Source organism: Pleurodeles waltl, chromosome 6 (assembly GCF_031143425.1).
Source record: "Pleurodeles waltl isolate 20211129_DDA chromosome 6, aPleWal1.hap1.20221129, whole genome shotgun sequence".
In the NCBI taxonomy this organism is placed as follows: Eukaryota; Metazoa; Chordata; class Amphibia; order Caudata; family Salamandridae; genus Pleurodeles; species Pleurodeles waltl.
The window spans coordinates 131601233-131622225 of record NC_090445.1 but is presented as its reverse complement, the minus strand read 5'-3'; the positions used below and the strand labels follow the sequence as shown (position 1 = coordinate 131622225).

At 45.8% G+C, this 20993-nt stretch overlaps 2 protein-coding genes across 2 annotated transcripts in view; one reads left to right on the top strand and one right to left on the bottom strand.

Annotated features, from left to right (window-relative positions):
- Positions 1-9376, top strand: part of SNF8 (SNF8 subunit of ESCRT-II) — a 109406-nt gene extending 100030 nt beyond the window's left edge. Inside the window, exons 7-8 of the mRNA XM_069237575.1 lie at positions 8419-8493; positions 8812-9376. Of these exons, the coding sequence (XP_069093676.1) occupies positions 8419-8493; positions 8812-8949 (213 nt within the window). The 3' untranslated portion in view covers positions 8950-9376. The remainder of the gene's footprint in view (positions 1-8418; positions 8494-8811) is intronic.
- Positions 9152-20993, bottom strand: part of UBE2Z (ubiquitin conjugating enzyme E2 Z) — a 54426-nt gene continuing 42584 nt past the window's right edge. Inside the window, exon 7 of the mRNA XM_069237574.1 lies at positions 9152-11349. Within this exon, the coding sequence (XP_069093675.1) occupies positions 11179-11349 (171 nt within the window). The 3' untranslated portion in view covers positions 9152-11178. The remainder of the gene's footprint in view (positions 11350-20993) is intronic.

The following is a 20993-nucleotide window of genomic DNA, read 5'->3' as shown; positions in this document are numbered from 1 at the left end:
AGGCTTTGGGGGGGGGGGGGAGAATCTACTTCCTGAAAGGACTGCCACTAGATGTCTTGCCTTTGGGTGGATACAGTTGTCTTAGATCCACCTCTGGGTTATTTGTGGATGGTGGACCTTTACATGAAGGACTCCCATAGATCTCACAAGGCCGGAGTCTTTTTTTTTTTTTTTTCTAGCATCTCAACCACCTGAGAGCTGAAGATATTTATCCCCCATCAAACAGCACATTGAAAAGGTACCATTGTAACTCAGAATGGAAACGGAGATCTGGAGCCAGGCATGAAGGCACATCTGATGTTTGCATTGGATTTGATGTTGCCTTCCCCCACTGCATCCTCCATATCTGTGTGACTCAGGGAAGGTGTTTGTTGAGGTCTTCCATTTCCTCCCAGTGATGTCTGTCATAGAGCAAGAACAGACCAATGGAATTTGCAATGTGCTACTGAGTGGCAGACCCCACTGTTGCATGCTTGCCAGCATCATTTGTCCTTTTACTCTCATTGTCAGACAGAAGAGAATAGCCTGTTGACTGCACTGGAGCACTTTTGCGTGCTCTGTGGTGCTGGTTGGGACTTCATCACGAACATACACTAGGTTGTCCTGAGCAGGTTTGACCTTTTTTTGTGTGCGCCCTCAACCCTGGTTTTTAATAGCTCAAAATTGTTGCAGACTTTCAGTTGCCCTAGAGCATGGGGAGGGACTGCAACAATCTCAGTCTTTTAAGAGTCTCCACAAGCCAATCCTCCTCATCCTAGAAAACATGCATTTTAACCTTCTGATGGTGGGTGGAGTACGGGTCTACATCAAGTTCGTAGATGGGATTCACATTATAGCACTACCACAGGTCATACCCTTCCCTGGGCACAAAGTACAGGTCCTGAGGGAGGCGCTAGAGGGGAAGTGAGGCTGTGGAGGTGGGAGTAGTGAGAGAGAGAATGCCTAGGAACAGTGAGGTGTCAGTGTCCCAAATCCTTTTGGGCCTTGGCGGTGTAGAAGGCTGAAACTTCTGTTTCTTGGAGAAACAGAAGGATTTATGTGTGGGCTAAAGAGCAGGAGGGCTTGGCAAAAATCTTCATTTTTGGTGGTGAGCGGGAGAGAATATGGAATATATTGTGATTTTGTCTCCTGCCCAGGATATCTGGTGTAGGAAGTTGGCTCTGTATGTGCTACTTCAAAGTAAGGAATAGCATGCACAGAGTCCAAGGGTTCCCCTTAGAGGTAAAATAGTGGTAAAAAGAGATAATACTAATGCTCTATTTTGTGGTAGTGTGGTCGAGCAGTAGGCTTATCCAAGGAGTAGTGTTAAGCATTTGTTGTACATACACATAGACAATAAATGAGGTACACACACTCAGAGACCAATCCAGCCAATAGGTTTTGTTATAGAAAAATATATTTTCTTAGTTTATTTTAAGAACCACAGGTTCAAATTTAACATGTAATATCTTGTTTGAAAGGTATTGCAGGTAAGTACATTAGGAACTTTGAATCATTTCAATTGCATGTATACTTTTCAAGTTATTCACAAATAGCTATTTTAAAAGTGGACACAGTGCAATTTTCACAGTTCCTGGGGGAGGTAAGTTTTTGTTAGTTTTACCAGGTAAGTAAGACACTTACAGGGTTCAGTTCTTGGTCCAAAGTAGCCCACCGTTGGGGGTTCAGAGCAACCCCAACGTTACCACACCAGCAGCTCAGGGCCGGTCAGGTGCAGAGTTCAAAGTGGTGCCCAAAACGCATAGGCTCCAATGGAGAGAAGGGGGTGCCCCGGTTCCAATCTGCCAGCAGGTAAGTACCCGCGTCTTCGGAGGGCAGACCAGGGGGGTTTTGTAGGGCACCGGGGGGGACACAAGCCCACACAGAAATTTCACCCTCAGCGGCGCGGGGGCGGCCGGGTGCAGTGTTAGAACAAGCGTCGGGTTCGCAATGGAAGTCAATGAGAGATCAGGGGATCTCTTCAGAGCTGCAGGCAGGCAAGGGGGGGCTTCCTCGGGAAAACCTCCACTTGGGCAAGGGAGAGGGACTCCTGGGGGTCACTTCTGCAGTGAAAGTCCGGTCCTTCAGGTCCTGGGGGCTGCGGGTGCAGGGTCTTTTCCAGGCGTCGGGACTTAGGTTTCAGAGAGTCGCGGTCAGGGGAAGCCTCGGGATTCCCTCTGCAGGCGGCGCTGTGGGGGCTCAGGGGGGACAGGTTTTGGTACTCACAGTCGTAGAGTAGTCCGGGGGTCCTCCCTGAGGTGTTGGTTCTCCACCAGCCGAGTCGGGGTCGCCGGGTGCAGTGTTGCAAGTCTCACGCTTCTTGCGGGGAGATTGCAGGGTTCTTTAAAGCTGCTCCTTTGGATAAAGTTGCAGTCTTTTTGGAGCAGGTCCGCTGTCCTCAGGAGTTTCTTGTCGTCGTCGAAGCAGGGCAGTCCTCAGAGGATTCAGAGGTCGCTGGTCCCTTTGGGAGGCGTCGCTGGAGCAGAGTTCTTTGGAAGGCAGGAGACAGGCCGGTGAGTTTCTGGAGCCAAGGCAGTTGTTGTCTTCTGGTCTTTCTCTGCAGGGGTTTTCAGCTAGGCAGTCCTTCTTCTTCTTGTTGTTGCAGGAATCTAATTTCTAGGTTCAGGGAGAGCCCTTAAATACTAAATTTAAGGGCGTGTTTAGGTCTGGGGGGTTAGTAGCCAATGGCTACTAGCCCTGAGGGTGGGTACACCCTCTTTGTGCCTCCTCCCAAGGGGAGGGGGTCACATCCCTAATCCTATTGGGGGAATCCTCCATCTGCAAGATGGAGGATTTCTAAAAGTTAGAGTCACCTCAGCTCAGGACACCTTAGGGGCTGTCCTGACTGGCCAGTGACTCCTCCTTGTTATTCTCATTATTTTCTCCGGCCTTGCCGCCAAAAGTGGGGGCCGGGGCCGGAGGGGGCGGGCAACTCCACTAGCTGGAGTGTCCTGCGGTGCTGTGACAAAGGGGTGAGCCTTTGAGGCTCACCGCCAGGTGTTACAGCTCCTGCCTGGGGGAGGTGTTAGCATCTCCACCCAGTGCAGGCTTTGTTACTGGCCTCAGAGTGACAAAGGCACTCTCCCTATGGGGCCATCAACATGTCTCTAGTGTGGCAGGCTGCTGGAACTAGTCAGCCTACACAGACAGTCGGTTAAGTTTCAGGGGGCACCTCTAAGGTGCCCTCTGGGGTGTATTTTGCAATAAAATGTACACTGGCATCAGTGTGCATTTATTGTGCTGAGAAGTTTGATACCAAACTTCCCAGTTTTCAGTGTAGCCACTATGGTGCTGTGGAGTTCGTGTAAAACAGACTCCCAGACCATATACTCTTATGGCTACCCTGCACTTACAATGTCTAAGGTTTTGCTTAGACACTGTAGGGGCACAGTGCTCATGCACTAGTACCCTCACCTATGGTATAGTGCACCCTGCCTTAGGGCTGTAAGGCCTGCTAGAGGGGTGGCTGACCTATACTTGCATAGGCAGTGAGAGGCTGGCATGGCACCCTGAGGGGAGTGCCATGTCGACTTACTCGTTTTGTTCTCACTAGCACACACAAGCTGGCAAGCAGTGTGTCTGTGCTGAGTGAGAGGTCTCCAGGGTGGCATAAGACATGCTGCAGCCCTTAGAGACCTTCCTTGGCATCAGGGCCCTTGGTACTAGAAGTACCAGTTACAAGGGACTTATCTGGATGCCAGGGCCTGCCAATTGGGGATACAAAAGTACAGGTTAGGGAAAGAACACTGGTGCTGGGGCCTGGTTAGCAGGCCTCAGCACACTTTCAATTGTAAACATAGCATCAGCAAAGGCAAAAAGTCGGGGGGTAACCATGCCAAGGAGGCATTTCCTTACATCTGGTAACTAAATACATTTATTGGTGGTGTTGGATATCTGCAGTAAAAGTTCTTCTGGTGCAGACCTTTTTGGCATCTGGCTCTGAAGCTTTATTTCCAGCACATCAGAGCCAAAGGGGTGGTGTGGCTTGGGACTTTCAGCGGAGGCTTGCTGGGCATCAAGGGAGGGTCGAGTGGTGTATGCTGGTGAAACCGAACATCAGTGCCTTTTTAGGCTGGACTCGGGGCTTGGTATGTGGATGCTTAGTAGGTACAGTAGGATTACCTTGTTGCATCAGGACTGGGGACCTAGTTGTGGATGTAGTCTTCGGCCCAGAAACATGGGCCAATATTTATATTTTTTTAGCGCTGCATTTGAGTCATTTTTTAAACGCTAAAAATTGCAAAATACAATTGTATTTTGTAAGTTTGCGCTGTTTTTGCGTCAAAAAGCGGCACAAAAAAGTATAAATATGGGCCATGGTCTCTTCCTGCTCGGGGCATCTCTGGGCTCGATGGCTGGAAAGGACTGCCTGCTACTTAGGTCCGAATAGGTTATAAGACCCAATGATGTTAGAGGCTTGTCTGTATCCTGTGATGCACCAAACACCTTTTTCATTGGTGCCATAAGGTTTTCTTGCAGGGAAAGACTTGGCATATGTCACTTGCGGCCTTTGAGTGCTCTGGCAACAGACAGGTTACACATGCATGATGATCTGAGCAGGGGTACTTAGGGGGCATATTTATACTCCGTTTGCGCCGGAATTGCGTCGTTTTTTTTTACGCAATTCCGACGCAAAACTAACTCCATATTTATACTTTGGCGTTAGACGCGTCTAGCGCCAAAGTCCATGGAGTTTGCGTCATTTTTTTAGCGTGGACACCTACTTTGCGTTAATGAGATGCAAGGTAGGCGTTCACGTCTAAAAAATTGACTCCGAGGCCTGTGCGTCGTATTTATACTCCCGGGCAAAATTCACGCCCGGGAGTGGGCGGGTCAAAAAAAATGACGCACAGCCGCTTTTGCGCCGTTTTTTAGCGCCTGCAAAAGGCAGGTGTTAAGGGACCTGTCGGCTCTGAAGGAGCCCAGAGGTGCCCTCCCATGCCCCCAGGGACACCCCGTCACCCTTGCCCACCCCAGGAGGACACCCAAGGCTGGAGGGACCCATCCCAGGGACATTAAGGTAAGTTCAGGTAAGTAATTTTTTAATTTATTTTTGTGGCATAGGGGGGCCTGATTTGTGCCCCCCTACATGCCACTATGCCCAATGACCATGCCCAGGGGACATAAGTCCCCTGGGCATGGCCATTGGCCAAGGGGGCATGACTCTTGTCTTTGCTAAGACAGGAGTCATTTCAATGGGGGTTGGGAGTGAAAAAAAATGACGCAAATCGGGTTGAGGCGAAAAATTTGGCTCAGCCTGACTTGCCCCATTTTTTCACGCCCAAACTCCATTTTCCCCTACGCTGGCGCTGCCTGGTGTACGTCGGTTTTTTCCACGCACACCAGGCAGCGCCGCCGGCTAACGTCATTGATTAAATACAGCACCCGCATGGTGCTTCAGAATGGCGTTAGCTGGCGCTAATTTTTTTGACGCAAAACTGCGTTAGCGCAGTTTTGCGTCAAAAAGTATAAATATGGGCCTTAGTGTTGCACCTAGAGCAAAACTAGATGGGTGTCCCCTTCCACATAGTAGGGGTGTGGAATTTCATAAAATATCTGCTTGTCCTACGGACAGGTGGCTTCAAAAACCTACAGGTCACTTTTGGTGCCATAAAGCGATAAATTGGAAACGTGCTCGTCATGTCCGAGCTCTCCAGACCGCCCCTCTGATTTTGTTAGGGCTCTTATCAGACTTTGGAGTCTAGCTATGCTCCGATTTTGTCACCTTTCTGCAAATTGACATGCATGCATTTTAAGTTGGTGTGTAACAGTAGTCGGGAGTTGGAATTCCCATATAGTATGCGCACAACCTGTACTTTTGACAAGGAGTAATCAGTTTACCATGGTAGTTTTTTTTTTTTTTTTTTTTATTTAAAAAAAAAAAAAAAGGGGGGAGCGCGCGTTAGGGAAAGTGAATTTGCAATTGCTCAGCATATTTTCATAGCGGCAATCGTTAAAAAAAAAAAAAAATGAATCCACAAATGTTTGTTAGGTGTATGATTTCCAGGCCTTCTTCTGTAAACTCTTGTGATTACCTTGAAAGCGTAAACCTGCACCAACACAGGTAAGGGTACCTGCAAGTACACGTTTGTGTTTTTTTTTTATTTTTTTATTGTGCCGATGGGTTTACACTGATTTGCCATTGCTATTAACCTGCCTCAAACGTTTTACTCATTGACTCCTCCGATAAATTGCATTTAAAAGGTGTACAATATTGTAGCTAAACTTTTTTTTTCTTTCTAAGTTTCAGATGTGTACATTTTAGTTTGAAAGCAGTTAATCACCAACCATGCTTAAAATGCTTATTCTTGTATTTGCATATAACTAAGGAGCATTATAGGAGCACTATAAATAGCTTCACATTATTACATTTCGCTAGCGTGCGTACACATTTTTACTCTGGAACCACTGTCAGTTATTCAAGCTGACCTCAGAATATTACCTCACAGGGCTCGCTTGAGCATTATAAGCTCTAGTATTTATTACGTATGTACATTTTTGAACAAAATATATACACACCTTACTACTCACAGTAGTAGAGCGTCCTTTCACAGATCCACACTGTATTACTTTCAACTAGCAGGTAAAGGGTTTGTATTGTAGGGGTTGAGCTTACTAGTCAAATGGACATGAAAACTGTTGTCCTAGACTCCGGTCAATAGAAATCCCACATGAAGAGTTGTTGACAAAGTGTTGTGTGTCAGAACAGTCTTCCAGGCACATGATGAGCAGCAGTTAATTATGATGGAAAACTCTGAGGCCGTCCCCAAAGAATCCTACTAAGAACATGTCAGTCTTTGAGCTGGTAGTTGAATATCCGAACCCAATAGTGGACCAAAACAATCTAAGGCAGAGACATCCTGGTTCATTGTGGACAAAGGGGAGGAATCACACCAAACCTTGTGACTCACAACGTCTTCAAACAAAAACAAGTTGCAAAGTCTGGTCCCAACACTGGATGGCAGTAGTATGCATAATTACAGTGGTGCATGCTATAAACACATTGCCACTTAAAGTAAGTACCTGTAATTGTTCTCCTGGTGCCACATACTTTGGGGACTCAATACCTGCTGGGTGTGGTTAAGTTCACTTTCACCCAGGACACCCACAGAATCAAAGCAAATGCAGTTAACTCCACCCAAAGGACATTTGGGATGCTCCACTAGCCAAGGTTTAATTGGTCAAAGTTTTTAGGGCAGGAAAACTAAAGTTCACAACTCTCCCAAGCTAAGGAGCAGGCTCTAGCTCCATTTAAGTGGGAAGTCAGGAGGACCCCACTTCCTTCAGGAGCTATGAATACACCTTAGTTCCCCTTCGTGCTGATCTTCCCCTGGCCTCGCAATGTTAGTGCCATGCTCAGTCTTTAATCCCTCTTCACAACTTCCACTTTACAGCAGGTAGCTTAGCTGTGCCCTTCAATTTCTATACAGTGCTTCTCTGGGCACCATCCTCCCACAACAATTTGCTTCTCTCACATGGAGGGTACAGCTGCATATTTTACAGAATGCAGAACTCTCCCAAGCCTTTCCCCATCTCTGGGGTGGTGAAGTCAAATAATCCAGCCCTGTAGCCTGAAGATTATTCTGCCACTTTTGTGGGCTTTCCTTCCTGGTACATTTTATGCTAGCACAATGATCTGAGGGGTTCTATCCAGTTTTAATTACTGGCTAGCAGACAGAAATGTGAACTCTAGAGCCTTGCTCAGTTTTTGGGTGTTTCAAGGTCTTTGGGTGCTCCGGCACCCAAAGACCTTTAAAACTGGCTGCCAAGCCATAGCCATTTGTTATGAAAATTTGGCAGGTAAGATCATAGGATTGGTGATGAGAAACAGTGAAACAAAGGGAGGCTTTTCTTGCCTGGCCACTACACAAAACAAGTCTGCAGCACTCCTGTTGGGGGGGGGGGGGGGGGGAGGGGGGAGACGAGGTCAGGAGGCCCTGCCTCAGTTTATAAAGAACATTTGTGCTCCTGTCACTAGAGCGTGGCTCACTTACAAGAGTCCTCACTGGGCCACCTTCAAACGTCATTTTGTCAGCCAACCACACAGTGGTTGCACGATTGATTCCTGTCTCCATACAACCAAGCACAACACTCATACTAAATCATGAATGAAGTTTAAACATGCATTCTCCATCCATTTCCCACATGGATGGAGCTAAGGACTAGCTTGACGAGAACATGCAGTCCCTTTGAAACAGGAGACACCAGTAGGCAGATTCAAATCAGATCAGCAGTTGTTTGTAGACATCACTAGGTTTCCATTCTAATAACCTCAAATCAATCCTTCAAAATTGCACCGCAACCCGAGTCCACCTTTATTGAAGACCTATTTATCTGATGCATTGGCATGTGGCAAGATTATACAGATGCGCATCCATTTTTAAGTGAAGCAAGTAAATTGCATGCCGAGTGTTTTAATTTTTTCTATTTAAATTTCAGAAAAAAGGATTCGTAACAGTCAATGAAATAAAATCCAGTTTAAAGTGGGAAACTGAAAGAGCCAATCACGTGCTGGTAAGTATTGCAAGCAATTCCAAAATGCTTTATGACGAGATCTGAATTTGTGACCTTCAGATTACTGCAAAGATTAGCAGTGAGCACTTAACTCATTAACTCAAACTGTATGGCTGTGGGGTAAGGCTTAAAAAACAGGTCTCTGGGCACAGTGACAATCCCACTGAAGCTTTTAAAAAAAAAAAAAAAGCAGGAAATGAAGAAAAGATGTTCACACAGGTGCATTTGTTATTGTTCAAACATGTTTTAAGTCCTAGATGTTTTTTTATAGCTGCCCCTCAGTCTTCAGACTCTAAATACCTATTTTCCTCTTAACAGGAGCATTTACTGAAAGAAGGCTTGGCTTGGTTGGATTTGCAAGCACCAGGAGGCTCCCATTACTGGTTCCCAGCGTTATTTGCAGACCTCTACAGCCAAGAAATAACTCCAGAGGAAGCTAAAGAAGCCATTCCCTGAGCAGGATGCAAACCTTGTCAGAATATAACCACATAAAAAACATATAAGAGAGAACTTCTCCAGGACAGTGACTGGGGACGCTTCCCTGCCTCCTTGCTTTGATCGTCGGGTTATTTTTGTTGTGAAGAGGCTCGAAGCCAAAGACTGCATAAAAAGACAAGTGCCCAGATACCCGCAAAACAAACGTACAGCACACCATAGGTTTTTGTTTATGTACAATTTATTAACATGTTTTTTCACAGAAACGTGTCGGTGTTTGTCACTTCCAACAAGGATGTGTATCTTACCTTGCTCTACCTTTACATCAACTGCTGCTTCTGTGGATTGTCTCTAAGGTGGAAACACTTAAAAAAAAGGTGTATACTCATGACAGCTAAGAAAAGGGGAAATAAAGTTTTTGCCATGCACCCTGCAAGTAAGGTGCCTAGCTGTCTGAGTGGAAAGTGCATGTTTTGTTAACCACTACAAGGGAAATTTCCGGCTTCAAGTTTACTTTGTTGAACTAATAGCCAGCAATTCCTGCTACCTTTCATATCCCTTAATCTAAAGCAGGCCTCTACAGGGTGGACTGAAACGCCTGCTGATACCATTCCTCCATAAAAAAATAGATTATTTAATAGCCCACTGGGGAACGTCATTGCACCGTGGTGCAAAGGCTCAGCAAAGTGGTCTGCTTCGAAATGAGACATATGGCAACTAACGCTTTTCCTAGAAATTACCTTCACATGCCAATCAATCCTCTATTGGTAAATTCTGAGGGTTGAGGTTGCAACACTGTATCTTAAAGGGCTGCTTCCACAGCCCAAAAGCAAGTAAACAACTCCGAAGAGAGACAGCCAACTTCCAAATATGGATTGCTGTACATTTTTAGAGGGTTAGTGACCTTATGACATTTTTAGTAAAGTAAAGGGGCCAGGTGCACACAAGGGCGACACAGAAATGCATAGAAAATTAATCGCGCATGTTCTATTTCAGAATATTTCCTCGTTATCCACACACAGTGGTAATGTATTCTCTCACCTAACCGAGGGGTCTACAATTCAGAGTTCATAGACTAGTCTGATCACTTCTTTAAAAACCATTTGCAACCCCCCACACCAACCAATGTGGTCCTGGCAGTCTTTTCCTACAAACCAAGCCAGAGAGAAGATTGATAAATAAAAACATTACACAGTAACTCCCATAACAGTTACAAATGTGTAAAAAAAAAAAAAAAGAAATGCATAAAAAGAATACCTCGGTTGGGAGTTGGAGTACGCTTTCTTCAAATCTAGCTCAAGGCTGGCATCAAACTGAGTAGGCCTAGAGCCCCACCTAGAACATGTTAAATCACCACGTACCTCAGACCACCAGCAGCGGTACAAGCACCTCCTCCTGTACCCTGGAAGGCGTTCTCCCCTTTTTTTTTTTTTTTTTTTTTAGATAAAAGAAAAGGTGGGGTGGGCTACTGTAACGACAAACATCCCACCCAGTCTCCTGGAAAGTTTAGTGCAGTAGTTAGAACAAACAAAATACAAAAAAAAAAAAAAAAAAAAAAAAAAAAAAAACTTAACATATCTGTGAGTAACGTGACATGGCTCTTTTTGGTGCAAGGTCTACTGTTTATGTGATAACTGCAGAAAATGCAGCCATTTTTCTATTTTGTTTTTAAATAAAAGCAAAGTAAATTATTTATAAGGCGCGCCGTAGGTCAGCTCTATAAAGACCATGTGACAAACTACTTCCCCAGCTTTTTCTTGATCCATACTCACCTCACTAGTGCCCAGATCACCCTCAGCATGCCAAATCTTTGGCAAGGGCATTCACCTAGGATACCACCAGTGACAAGAAGAAGAACCAAACCTCCCCCCTTCTGGTCCATTTTGGTACCAGCCCTTGACTTATGCTCAAAGATTCCATAACATACAGCAAGCAGAGTGCCTTTGATCACATCAGATAGAATTGGTCTAAAGAATCCATATGCTGTAATCACAGGTCCTCCTTCAAATAGTCTGCCCCTTTTAAAACTGTTAAGAGCATGGCTACCTTCTGGTAGTTAAAAAATCTGTAGGAGTCTGCAACCAAATGAAAATAGGCTTTGTGGAAGGGACGTACAGTTATTTCTTCCCAAAAGCTCAGACAAGGCCAGTCTTGTCCACTGGATAGTCATGTGCTCTTCTGGGAGGTTGAGGTGGAAGTCCAGCCTCCGTAGGTGTTGCATCCCTGGGGCTTAAGGACACTGGCATTGCTCTATGGCTTCGAGCTCCCCTGTGTGTCAGTCTCTGTCTCTGAAGAGCTGCTCTCAGAGTCTATGTCCATATTCTCCTGGTGGTGCTTCTCCTGTACCTTTTGTCGAATGGCTTGCAAGCGGATTAATAAGGTCTGGTAATCAAAGTGTCCTCGTTTTTCACCAAAGGGGTCCTGCAACACAAGCAACCTAATTAGCAAATTGACATAATTTAGCCATTACAAGGGAAGCATTTATAACAACATTTTCCAACATAATATAAGTGGTACTGCGATACAGTCTTTCAAACACATTCACTTCAAATGCCAAAAAAGACCAGTTCTGTAATGCTACCTGAACAAAGAACCCTTCTTAAGGTGAAAATAATTTATAGGTTGCCACTTGAAAGCACGTCTTGTGTTCATTTAGCAATTGTCTTTTTCCAAATGGGTAAGTTGGATCCCTTCTTCTCAGAGGGGCCGTCCACAAATAAGAGGGAGGGGGGAGGAGGGGGTGGATGGGGGGGGGTAGCTTGAAGAATGTTCTGGATTCACATACTGTACATTTTTACACCATGTACTGGTTGGGTCCAGACTACATTTAATTTTTTATTTTTTCCTGTTGATGGACGTCATCTGTGGCCATCTGGTGGGATGTCCGTCCCTACAGGACGCCAGACATGTGCACTGGAAGCCCATGTGCCTGTTTCTCCCCCTCAGATGACTTGTGTTGTCCTTACTGGCTTCATGCTATGGTTGAAAGTAATGTAGCCTTCTCCCAGCTTAGCAGCAACTCCTTTCCCTGGGGAGGTGGCGGGTCGTATGTGAATATAGATAATTCTTCAAGCTTCAAAGCTCAAAACTCCTACTGGTACGTAATTTAGTTTTGCAGTGTGAATATTTTCTGTATTCACATACTATGCACTCATTCTTTGGTAGTGTGCCTGGTCAGGTGAGAGTTGAAATGTGGACTAAACAGATGTTTTAGTACTCTTTGCCCTATCTGTGACTTTCTTCACTTGGATGTCCATAAAGTAGTGTTTTGTGACGGTGTGTACAGATGACCACCTGGCCAACATACATATATCATTTATTGGAACCTTTGCTAGGAAGGCCAGGATAGCACCCTTTTTCCTCGTGGAATGTACTACGGGTCTCGTCTTTTGGTGGCAGAGTTGGATTATTTGGAGTATCCACCTTGTAATGGTGCCCTTCATCATCAGTTAGCCTTTGCTTGAACTGGAAAATGATACAAAGGAGTGACTTCCTTTCCTGATTTCCTTTGTAATTAGTGCATTACTGCCTTACATACATCTTCTGTGGGGAAGGTTTATCTGTCTGTACTTTTGGTTGTTGGTAGTAGCCTAGAAGCAGAACTGTTTGATTCACGTGAAACTGATATACAACATTTGGGAGGAAGCGTGGGTACACTGTGTACTTTCAGGTAAGGGTGGTAGGTGCTTGCAGGAAGGCACTCGTTAATATCAAGAATGATAGTTTCATTTTGTGGAGCTGTTCACATGGTTCCTTCAGTAGTTATGTCAGCAGTAGGTTAAAATTCCAAATGGGTGTTGATGCCAATCTGAGTGGAGCTACCCTTTTTACTCATGGGTGGTGGTGCTGATCTGGATGAAACTACCCTTTTTTTTAATACTCCTTCTGAGAACCTTTTAATGACTGATGTTGTGCAGAAGCTTCTCCCTGTATGTTAAATATCTGACTATAGAGGTGGCCTGCTGTGGAACAATTCCTTTCTCTTCACCACAGGGACAGACCTCCATTTTGCTTTGCAGCATTTTCTTTTTCTTGTATGTAAGGAAATGCCTCCTTGGCATGGTTGCCCCCTGACTTTTTGCCTTTGCTGATGCTATGTTTACAATTGAAAGTGTGCTGAGGCCTGCTAACCAGGCCCCAGCACCAGTGTTCTTTCCCTAACCTGTACTTTTGTATCCACAATTGGCAGACCCTGGCATCCAGATAAGTCCCTTGTAACTGGTACTTCTAGTACCAAGGGCCCTGATGCCAAGGAAGGTCTCTAAGGGCTGCAGCATGTCTTATGCCCCCCTGGAGACCTCTCACTCAGCACAGACACACTGCTTACCAGCGTGTGTGTGCTAGTGAGGACAAAACGAGTAAGTCGACATGGCACTCCCCTCAGGGTGCCATGCCAGCCTCTCACTGCCTATGCAGTATAGGTAAGACACCCCTCTAGCAGGCCTTACAGCCCTAAGGCAGGGTGCACTATACCATAGGTGAGGGTACCAGTGCATGAGCATGGTACCCCTACAGTGTCTAAACAAAACCTTAGACATTGTAAGTGCAGGGTAGCCATAAGAGTATATGGTCTGGGAGTCTGTCAAACACGAACTCCACAGCACCATAATGGCTACACTGAAAACTGGGAAGTTTGGTATCAAACTTCTCAGCACAATAAATACACACTGATGCCAGTGTACATTTTATTGTAAAATACACCACAGAGGGCACCTTAGAGGTGCCCCCTGAAACTTAACCGACTATCTGTGTAGGCTGACTAGTTTTAGCAGCCTGCCACAAACCGAGACATGTTGCTGGCCCCATGGGGAGAGTGCCTTTGTCACTCTGAGGCCAGTAACAAAGCCTGCACTGGGTGGAGATGCTAACACCTCCCCCAGGCAGGAATTGTCACACCTGGCGGTGAGCCTCAAAGGCTCACCTCCTTTGTGCCAACCCAGCAGGACACTCCAGCTAGTGGAGTTGCCCGCCCCCTCCGGCCAGGCCCCACTTTTGGCGGCAAGGCCGGAGAAAATAATGAGAAAAACAAGGAGGAGTCACTGGCCAGTCAGGACAGCCCCTAAGGTGTCCTGAGCTGAGGTGACTCTAACTTTTAGAAATCCTCCATCTTGCAGATGGAGGATTCCCCCAATAGGGTTAGGATTGTGACCCCCTCCCCTTGGGAGGAGGCACAAAGAGGGTGTACCCACCCTCAGGGCTAGTAGCCATTGGCTACTAACCCCCCAGACCTAAACACGCCCTTAAATTTAGTATTTAAGGGCTACCCTGAACCCTAGAAAATCAGATTCCTGCAACTACAAGAAGACGGACTGCCTAGCTGAAAACCCCTGCAGAGGAAGACCAGAAGACGACAACTGCCTTGGCTCCAGAAACTCACCGGCCTGTCTCCTGCCTTCCAAAGATCCTGCTCCAGCGACGCCTTCCAAAGGGACCAGCGACCTCGACGTCCTCTGAGGACTGCCCCTGCTTCGAAAAGACAAGAAACTCCCGAGGACAGCGGACCTGCTCCAAGAAAGGCTGCAACTTTGTTTCCAGCAGCCTTGAAAGAACCCTGCAAGCTCCCCGCAAGAAGCGTGAGACTTGCAACACTGCACCCGGCGACCCCGACTCGGCTGGTGGAGATCCAACACCTCAGGAGGGACCCCAGGACTACTCTGATACTGTGAGTACCAAAACCTGTCCCCCCTGAGCCCCCACAGCGCCGCCTGCAGAGGGAATCCCGAGGCTTCCCCTGACCGCGACTCTTTGAATCCAAAGTCCCGACGCCTGGGAGAGACCCTGCACCCGCAGCCCCCAGGACCCGAAGGACCGGACTTTCACTGGAGAAGTGACCCCCAGGAGTCCCTCTCCCTTGCCCAAGTGGAGGTTTCCCCGAGGAACCCCCCCCTTGCCTGCCTGCAGCGCTGAAGAGATCCCGAGATCTCTCATAGACTAACATTGCGAACCCGACGCCTGTTTCTACACTGCACCCGGCCGCCCCCGCGCTGCTGAGGGTGAAATTTCTGTGTGGGCTTGTGTCCCCCACGGTGCCCTACAAAACCCCCCCTGGTCTGCCCTCCGAAGACGTGGGTACTTACCTGCAAGCAGACCGGAACCGGGGCACCCCCTTCTCTCCATTCTAGCCTATGTGTTTTGGGCACCACTTTGAACTCTGCACCTGACCGGCCCTGAGCTGCTGGTGTGGTAACTTTGGGGTTGCTCTGAACCCCCAACGGTGGGCTACCTTGGACCAAGAACTGAACCCTGTAAGTGTCTTACTTACCGGGTAAAACTAACAAATCCTTACCTCCCCTAGGAACTGTGAAAATTGCACTAAGTGTCCACTTTTAAAACAGCTATTTGTCAATAACTTGTAAAGTATACATGCAATTTTTATGATTTGAAGTTCCTAAAGTACTTACCTGCAATACCTTTCGAATGAGATATTACATGTAGAATTTGAACCTGTGGTTCTTAAAATAAACTAAGAAAAGATATTTTTCTATACAAAAACCTATTGGCTGGATTTGTCTCTGAGTGTGTGTACCTCATTTATTGTCTATGTGTATGTACAACAAATGCTTAACACTACTCCTTGGATAAGCCTACTGCTCGACCACACTACCACAAAATAGAGCATTAGTATTATCTCTTTTTGCCACTATCTTACCTCTAAGGGGAACCCTTGGACTCTGTGCATACTATTCCTTACTTTGAAATAGTGCATACAGAGCCAACTTCCTACATTGTACTTGATCTTTTAGCTTCCTTTGGTATGTCTATGGATGAATTTGATATTCAGGTGGACAAAGTGTGCCCTCAGGAGCAGGGCTGCTAGGCTCAGACTGCATGGTTCTGGGTAGTAGATCCTGCCTCCCTCCTTGGAGAGTAGGTTCTGTGATGCTGGGCACTGGTGTCCGTCTGCACTTGCTTATCGCAAGGGATGTGAGAGCAATTGGTGGAAAAGCCTACACAAGTCTCCTTGACCAGTCTATTGGCAGCACTTTCCCTCAGGAGTGATGGTGTGAGTGCCAGGGTAAGAAGTCTTGGCATTTTACATTTTTTGAAGCTGGGAACAGGTCTAGCTCTGGAGGGCCCCAGTGTGGAAACCCTCTTAGAGCACTTGTTTGTTTAGTTCCAATTCGTGTGATACTGATGCTTGCCTACTTACCCGTTTTCCACACCTAGCAGGTGTATTGCTATCAAGGTTATTTATTCTTCTCTGGTCCATCTCCAAATCTCCTGGGCTAGTTTGGCAGCACATGTGACCATGTCCCTCCTCCTTTGTTCAGACAGAACACTGTGGTCATGCTGTCTTTTTGGATTTGCAATGTCATTTCCCTCATCTGCATCTGGAAGACCTTTAGGGCCAGGAAAACTGGTTTGAGCTTAAGGACATTTGTTTTTTATTGGATTGCTTCTTCTGTTTTCCATGGTCGTCTTCATTCTGAGTGGCCATGGTGATGGTCACCTTTTTTAGTTGGTTATTTGAAATGTCTGCCTACTGTTATGTTGACCATGTTCCACCATGTCAACTCTTCCTGTGCCTTTCACATTATAAACACTTAATCTTCCCAACTCCCCAATGACTGTGACCACCGATTTTGGATCCATCCTTAAAAGTGGTCTAATATGTAATCTTTCATGTCCGAATCAGTGGAATGCACAATGGCAGTGTGCTTATTTTCCCCCACAGTCTTGACCCTCGAGGTAGCGACAAGCATGTTTTGCGTTCCCTTTGAATCCTCTTGAGGGTGGACAAGGCTCTCACTTCTACAGTGCTGCTTTTTGTTCACAGAAAGATATTTTATTGCTCTGGCTTTGTTGATGACTTCTTTAGGTTTATTGCGAACCCTAGTATGTGAAGGGTGACCATGATTGTTATGGTTCTCTTGCATTAAGATGATAAGCTTGCCATGACTAGCCACTGGTCTAGGTAAGGGTAACTATGTATGCGTCTCCTTCTTAGGTAAGCTGCCCCTGCAACTAGATATCTTACAAACACTTTGGGTACTGACTTGATCCCAAAGGGAAACAATCTGAACTGATAGAAGTTCTGGTTGACAACAAACTGCAGGTATTTTTTTTTATTTTTTATGAGAACGTTTAAATAAGCATCCCTAAGGTCTATCGTTGCCATATAGTCCTTTTCCCGCAGCATGACCTCATAGAGTATGGTTATTTTGAATTTTTGTGTTTTTATGGATTTGTTTCAAAAGCTTGGGTCTAGAACTGGTCTTAAAGAATTGTCCAGTTTTAGAACTAGGAAGTATGGCAAGGATTTTCCCTAATTTCTGCTGCGGGTACTTTCTATTGAGTTTCTGTACTTCTCGTTGCAGGCATAAGTCTTTTTTTCCTCTGAATGTGATCGTTTCATTGGACTGACCACCAATGGTTTCTTTATAAGTTCTATACAGTAACCATGTTAGACAATGTTAAGGATCTATTGGTATGACTTGACGTTCCTCCATTTCCCCCACTGGTGTTATGCAGGGAGGCAGCTGGTCTGTGGAGTCACTTAGTTGAGTAAGGGTTCACACTGGGTTGTTTGGAGCTGCCACTGTTGCTTTGACTTCTGCTGGTATGGTGCATGCAGTGGTGCATTCTGGAAACTTTCTCTTTAAGTTAGTCTCTTCACAGGAGTTGCCCCTCTCTGCTGGTGATCCATGGGCTGCAGCTCCCCCGGGGCTTTGGCCATGTGGTTATCCTTCTTAAGTTGTGTAGCAGGTCATCCACCGATGATCTAAACAGTTGCTTTCCAGTGAAGGGGGCATTGATGCTTGCCCGTACCTCACTCTTGAACCGCAACACCTGTAGCCAGGCGTGACTCTTCAGAACTGTACCTGGGTGTCTGCAGCATTGACTGCAGACTTCAGGCACATGTCAATGGTTTTCTTCTCTTCTATAAGTGCAGCTGCTTATATTTGAAACTGCTCTTCTAGGTGTTTTATTAACTCTTTGCCTCCTTTCCAGTGTTGGTAGACATACTGATTTAGAAGGACGGAGTTAGCAATCCTTCGCTGTGTTAATATTCCTCATTTAATTTTTCGCCCCACCATTTTCACGTTCTTCAACCAGGGTTGGGCTGCTTGATGTGCGGACACTGGCCTGCCTTCTTGCTGTGGCCACGATGATGGAGTCTGCCATTGCATTTCCCCAGATGTGCAGCAGGTGAGTGATTATACTTCTTTTCGACCCTCTGTAAGAAAAAAAGCCTGTCTTCTCTTCTTCCGGCTTACTCCATACTGTTCCATGGCTCTTTTCAACACCCAGCTGTACATGGTGATGGCATTTGTAGGTGATAGCCTTGAAGGACAGGGTTGGATTCCATCTGGTGAGCCAGTGGCTGGGTCCTGTCATTGATGTTGTTAACGTCCTGAATTATTCCCTGGTCCTGTTTTTTTTTTTTCCTTCCTCTTGCGGCTCTGGCATGGTGGGCGGTTCAAGTTTGACCTACTCGGTCTCCTCTTGGCTCGGCTCCCCACAAAAACTTAGATGGGATTTGAAATTCACATAGGGATGTCCACCCCCCCCTTTTTTATTTAAAAAAAAAACATAACAATAGCATCGCCATCATTGAAGCTTTGAGGCATCTTTTCTTATTCTCCATTTCAAGCACCCACTTGTCAGCATCAACTGTGGATGAAAGCCACGTTTTCGGACCAGGCCTTCAATGTCTGTCGAGTCCTTTGGCCAGCCTCACTCATCTTTTGATGTTAAGTGTTTCTCAGAGGGATATCCTCCACTAGTTTGCCTGTGGGGCTGAGGCAGTCGGAGACAGATGATTTTGGTCAGCTAATCTGTGTTTTTTGGCTGTTACCCTAGTGCATTTTTGGAGTTGTCTCTCCTTGTGTTTCTGCGACAAACTATGATCCAACTCGACAACTTCTCCCTCGGCATTGTATCTTTCTGTAAGCACTGATGGGTTGAGGGGAGAGCACCAGACAAAGAAAAAATTTAAAAAAAAAAAAAAAAAAAACACAACAAGAAAAAAATGAAACTAATGTTTGGTGATTTTTGCCCAATATTTCGACATGGGACCTACAAAGATGCACCGCAAGCCAAACCTGGGGGGAACCACGTGACAAAGAATGTTCTGAAAGTGACTGTTCCTGTGGAGTTTTGTGAGTGATAATTAATCATGCCCTGCTCTTCTCCAAAACAGGACAAGGTCAAACTTCTCTATGGAGTACAAAGAAACTAGTCCAGTTAACCATATCCTAGATGCATCAGCTGTGGTATACAAATTTCCAGCGTGTCTTCCTTGAAAAGCACAACTGTGATGCAAGAGAGCCAGAACATGTCACCACATTTGCCTCATTATTTAAATGTGCAGGCTATATAGACTTAATGGGTAAATCTGAGACTTGTGCAGGATACTTTTCACCAAGAAAACCTAGTTATTCACTGTTGAGTATTCTAGAACCTCTTATCTCTGATTTCAGTAATCACCATTGCTTAGTTTGATATTGCATTAAGATTTTATGGTACACCAACTTTTCAGCGTACCTGATTGACATACCACTGAAATTTGTTTCCCTCTTGGCGTTTGCCTTGGCTATGGAGCATTTGGCTGAACTATCTTTTAATGAAGGGACCTACTTGGCTATACTATTCAATGAATATTCACATGCAATATCATCATGTGCTGCTATATCTCCGCAAGATACCTACTAACCATGAGCCATCCATGAACACAATAATGATCTTTGGTACATTTTCTTGTCTACAAGTTAACGGAAAAAATATCTTGCCTTTAGATGGGAAAGAGTAAAATTAAGTATTTAGGAATATCACTGAAACATGTTTATCAAGACTACCTATGCAAGGAAAGTCCATCCTTCCACTCTTAACTCCTCATATTCCGTTTTTCGGTGGCACTAATTCCCATTTCTGAATAAAGGAGCCTCATTTCATCTCAACCAACCTCCCAGAAGATTTCAGTTCCATGCACTCTACTTCCAACCTGGAGGAATCCAATAAGCTGCTGAAAAAGGTTGGTTTCTCTAGGATTTTGACGATATAAAGCTACAAGCTAATTTCTGTGTTGACTTTGATTGCAATACTGTCAAAATACAGACAATTTAATGTTAAACAGTTTTCTGGACTACATTTGCCTGCAATTGGTGCAAACTATAGTCTGGCTGAAGGCTTCAAGGTGTTGAAAGGACCAGAGAGCAGCATCCAATTCTTTATTAGGGAAAAAACATTAAGCCTGGTGGTAGACATTTAGAACTCTACAGCCTCCAAATCGATTTTTATAGCGTGGCTTATCACCGTGGAAGGAGTTTGGGGGAGGAAGGGGGTTGATAATCCAGGCACTGAGTGTTGAGGATGCAAGCTGGCTAGTTATTCCTCAAAGAGACATTTTCTCCTTAATTCTGTGGGTGTGAGTGAGCTGTAGGGTAAGGCGTTCCAGATCTTGGCGGCAAGATTGAAGAAGGTGCGATCACTGCTGCAGCTGCAACAGCTTCTCAGGATTTGGGTGAGGTTTGTTGTTTGGAGCTCTCTTGCAGGCCGGTAGAAGGAGTCTGTATTTAATAAGATTGGGTCAGATGTTGTGGGGGGCTTTGAAACCAATGGTGAGTACCTTGAACTGGCACCTCCTGTACACTGGCAGCCAGATTGGGTCTTTGAGGGGAGGAGGGGGGGGAATGGGGTTTGACGTAGATCCATCTGGGTAGATCCAGGATGAGTCTTGTAGCGGAGTTGGGCGTGGAGTCCGAAATAGAGGGCATTTCCGTAGTCCAGTCTGCGGGCGATGGTGCCCTGGGTTACTGTCCTTCTGGTTTCGGGTGGGATCCATTTGAAAATCTCATATAGCATGTAGAATTGGTGGAAGCAGGATGAGGCTACAGTGTTTATCTCATTTGAAGGGGAGTCTGCGGTCTACGATGAAGCCAAGATTATGGGCGAGTTTGGTTGGGGTGGGTGGGTAGTCCAAGAGTGGGGGGCCACCACGAGTCGTTCCAGGCAGAGGAGGAGTTTCCAAAGATGATCACTTCTGTTTTTTCGGTGTTCAATTTCAGGCAGTTGGATTTCATCTATCGGCGACGTGCCTCATGACTTTGCCGAAATTGTCTCTA